The 4155-nt window shown below is 41.4% G+C and overlaps 1 protein-coding gene across 1 annotated transcript; it reads right to left on the bottom strand.

Annotated features, from left to right (window-relative positions):
* Window positions 1-1217: 1217 nt before the first annotated feature.
* Window positions 1218-2333, bottom strand: LOC107560188 (paraneoplastic antigen Ma1 homolog). The gene has a single exon (XM_016244300.1). The coding sequence runs from the start codon at window positions 2331-2333 to the stop codon at window positions 1218-1220; it is 1116 nt and encodes a 371-aa protein (XP_016099786.1).
* Window positions 2334-4155: the final 1822 nt, after the last annotated feature.

The following is a 4155-nucleotide window of genomic DNA, read 5'->3' as shown; positions in this document are numbered from 1 at the left end:
CTTTGGGGCGGATGTTACTGGATCTGCTGAATATAAGTGACCAACCACTGTTCCTACTGGAATCACTGTGTCCCTCAGGGATTCATTGTGCATCAGTACTGGGAAATGGTGGACATCCCTTTCAGAATGTGGCACTACCATGGGCTGCAGTAACACTCCAACTGGCAGAGTGGCATCTGGAGAAGCCTCTACCAGCAGAACCTCTTCTCCTAATGGTTCATTTAACTCTACCTTACAGATCGCCACGCAATCCCCTCCTGGGGACAAGGACAAGGGGCCAGGACCAAGCCACCTTACACTGCCCACTCCTTCGTCTTCACCAGAGATCTTTGCAGGGTCACATGACAATTCTTCGGAAACTGAACCCACATTTATGCCCAAGGTCTGTGTAATGTCCACTCCAGTACTTTCTCTACAAAAGCGAGCCAAACGCTTGAAAAGGTTAGCATTGGTACCCAAAATAACTGGTGTTTGATCTGGACTACATGGTCCCGGGCAGATTAAGGTCAAGACTGAAAGGGTTTCCTGAGTTCCTGTGATTTTGGCAGGGAACTCAACATCTACCATGGCATAACCCAAGTAAGGGTAGCTGGACTCACTTAAACCCCAAATGGCCAAACATGTGACAGGGTGAATGGGAATATCAGACAGATGCTGCTTGTACCACTCCTCGAAGATGATGGTTACTTGTGAACCACTGTCTAATAAGGAATCACATTCATGTCCGTTCACCTTTAGCTGAACAACAGACATTGGACCAACCAACCCTTCTGGAAGGTGCCTTGATTTTTGTATGTCTACAGTACTCCTCTTTACTGAACAGTTGGTTGTACTGGATTCTGGCTCAGATGAAAGCAAGTCTCTACTTTTGGCTTTTTTTAGTGACTGGATTAATCTTCGAACAACTTTTGCTTGGTTTTCAGCATTTCTGCATTTTGCGGCGAAGTGTCCACTTTCTCCACAGCGGTAGCAGTAATATTCATCTGAATCACTGTACGTGGTCTGCTTATACAGTGGGGAAAAAAAGTATTTAGTCAGCCACCAATTGTGCGGGACATTTCTAGAAGTCTCCACAGGCAAGGAGGCAACAGAGGTAATGGGCTTTTTACTTTGAACTTTCTGCTGCAATCTTTTGACCTGTTTTTCAGCGCAGTCATTTCAGGGTCTGGACAACTTTCTACGGTTGTAGCTTTCATAACTGGACCAGCAGACGCCTCTTATTTCACAGCTCCATGAGGGGTGGCTGCCATAGACGCGAACATGGCTTTCAGTTCCTTCAACTCAGTTTTTAAATTCTGAATTTCTGTCTGCTTATTGTCTACCTCTGCTTTAGCCTGGATCTTATGCACAGTGGAGTTTAGCTTAGCCCTAGACGCCTCGTATTCTTCCTCACTGCGAATCTCACTCAACAGCTCCAAAAATGATGGAGGATTTTCCTTCCTTTCCCTCAGCTTGTGATTAACTAACATAAGATCAGCAGCAACTGCTCCTCGAAGTAACTGTTCCACTCTTACACGGTTTGCAGCAGCAACCGACAGACCACCTCGCTGTATGACTTTGGTCAAAGCTTGTTCCAATCTTTTAAAAAAGTCTGACAGTTTTTCACTGGGCTGTTGCTGCATCAACCGAAAAGCAATATACAGCTCTTCCCCTGATTCAGCAGAACCAAAGGCACTTTCAATGGCCTCTAAACATTGTTCTGGCTTGAGATCAGCAGTGGTTACACGAGCAGCTTTTATTATTGCCAAGGCTGGACCTCGTAAACTCTCCATAATCCGACGTCTTCTTTCTTTGTCTGAGCAATCGCTTTCTTCTACCATAAAACGAGCTTGCTCTAGCCAATGTTCTAAAGGCTCTTCTCCGGCAGGAGTTGGCACAGTCCCAGAAAAAACATGGAGGCGGCGATAACTGCTGCTATCGCTCACTGGTTTTTCTATTTTAGATAGCAGATCCCCCATGGCACGAATAATGGACTCAGCCGAGCCATCATGTGCGCCCACCAATTCCTGAACATTGCTATCATCCACAGCGGTAGATGAATCATTCTGCTTTGCACTAGAGGGAGCACTTGGTGAAACTGGACTTCGTGTCACCATGACAATCGGCCAGGTTACCATTCCGCCTGTGGGAAGTATGTCAGGAGGGACTTTAGAAAGGTCTACAACTTCTTTGCATTCACATAAAACAGTCAAACTGTCCATTTTGCTGTTGTACATGCGTCCTCTCACACGCACTCGCCCCAGACATTTAACAGATTGGAGGGTGTCTTCAATTTGTGTAATATCTACATCTTTAGGGACAATGACCATCAGCGCATGTGCCTCATTAATCATTTCTCCTCGACACCATCCTTTAAGCTCATCCACCAGCCCAGGATATATAGAATAAGCAGTCATGGTCCCACTGTGCTAACTAAATGATCACATTGTTTCTTATTTTACAGCACACAACTGCGACGGGACACGCAAGGATCCCAGCGGTGCCTCCAATTTATGTAGCGCTTTTAACCCTTTTCTATATAGATAGATAATGGAGTGCTCTGAGTTCGTATGAATAAACTTTGTTTTATCAAATACTGTGAGCTAAGTGTGACTATTTACTGACTTCAACTTATTCTGTACAACGGTGTTTGTTACTTAGTTCCTTGGGTCCCTTAAACTTTAAAATGAAATCACATAAACAATAATGAATTAGAATTTTAGGATTTACCATCTGTTAATAAAGTAATTGTTTTACCAACAAAGAAGTCCCAATGTATATTTATATCCCCTTTTTTAACTCAAATGATAATAAACGGAAAACACTCAAGTATACGGTAAATAACAATTTACTGGATAAAATGTAAAATGATAAATTTTCAGTATTTTCTTCAAAATGTAAAATAAAATAATTATGTAAATAAGCAATAGGAATTTCACCAATTCACACATATGAAAGAAAAAATAAAAATAAATCAAGTACACATTTCACATTCACTTTTCTCTTGTAAATAAATATTTGTTCCCCTCTTTTTAGGTATACTTCAACTTTGAGTCCCCAAACTCTCACTTAAACTCAAAAGACTCTTCAACCAAATACTAAGCCGGCAATATGAGCTCACACTTAACCTTATCCGAGCAAGATAGACACTGTTCAGTCTCTATAATTAGTCCATTCGCTGTATTAGTAAATGGAGGCTGGAACTAACACAACCAGAAATATTTTGTAGAGAAATAATTCTTACCCGTCTCTGTAGTATAAGTTTCTGTTCTCATTTCGACAACACACTAACTACATAAACTATTGTAACACATTATAGCATTAGTTACACTATATCTTTTGTGAAACAATATCACACCAGATGATCGCACGCTCTTCTCCCTCGTGCTCTCCCGATTCTTCCTCGTTTAACTTTGCCCTCAATTCTTCCCGCCCCCTTCACCTCAATCTAGAGCATAGATTGGACATCCAACGTGGACAAGTGAATACGATTGGATAAACAATAGAAATATCAAAATACAAAAATAATAAAAAATAATAAATATCAACTTAATTAACATAGAACTTATCCACCACCATATACATTTATAAAATGCACATGAACTATATATGTATATATATATATATAAAAAAACCTTGTAAATTATTACACTGGGTTAAATAGTGTTCTGTGCTCGTCTGTGCAGCCAAAGATAGAACAGTTAGCATGTTCTGCTCAAACTTTCTCCATGGCATTAGAACTAGCACACCATTGTCGCTTGCGAAATCAAAATGACGGCGCCTTGGGTGTAAATTTACAGATTAAGGGACGGTAATATTATAATGAGATCCCTTTGCCACGTCACCAAGGGAGCGAAATCAGACGCGCTCGTTTTCTCAGACGCTTGCAGAAAAAAGCTTACCAAAGCAAAGTTACTGGGTCAATCTTTTTCACGTTTTCTTGGTTGGTAGATGCACCAGGGACCTGATTATAGCACTTAAAACCTTTAAGATTTGAGCACCCAAACTCTTTCTCAAAACTCAAAGACTCTACCCAAATAATAAGCCGGCAATATGAGCTCACCCTAAAATTAACTCAATATGAAAATCTCAGTTCCCTTTCATGGGAACTTCGAACTGCGTCCTCTAGGGGTCGCTATGGGGAACGCCTCGTCGTGACCCGTGTCTGAAGCATAC

This window comes from Sinocyclocheilus grahami, unplaced genomic scaffold (genome assembly GCF_001515645.1).
Source record: "Sinocyclocheilus grahami isolate Dianchi unplaced genomic scaffold, SAMN03320097.WGS_v1.1 scaffold714.1, whole genome shotgun sequence".
NCBI lineage: Eukaryota > Metazoa > Chordata > Actinopteri > Cypriniformes > Cyprinidae > Sinocyclocheilus > Sinocyclocheilus grahami.
This window is presented reverse-complemented; position numbering and strand designations above follow the sequence as displayed.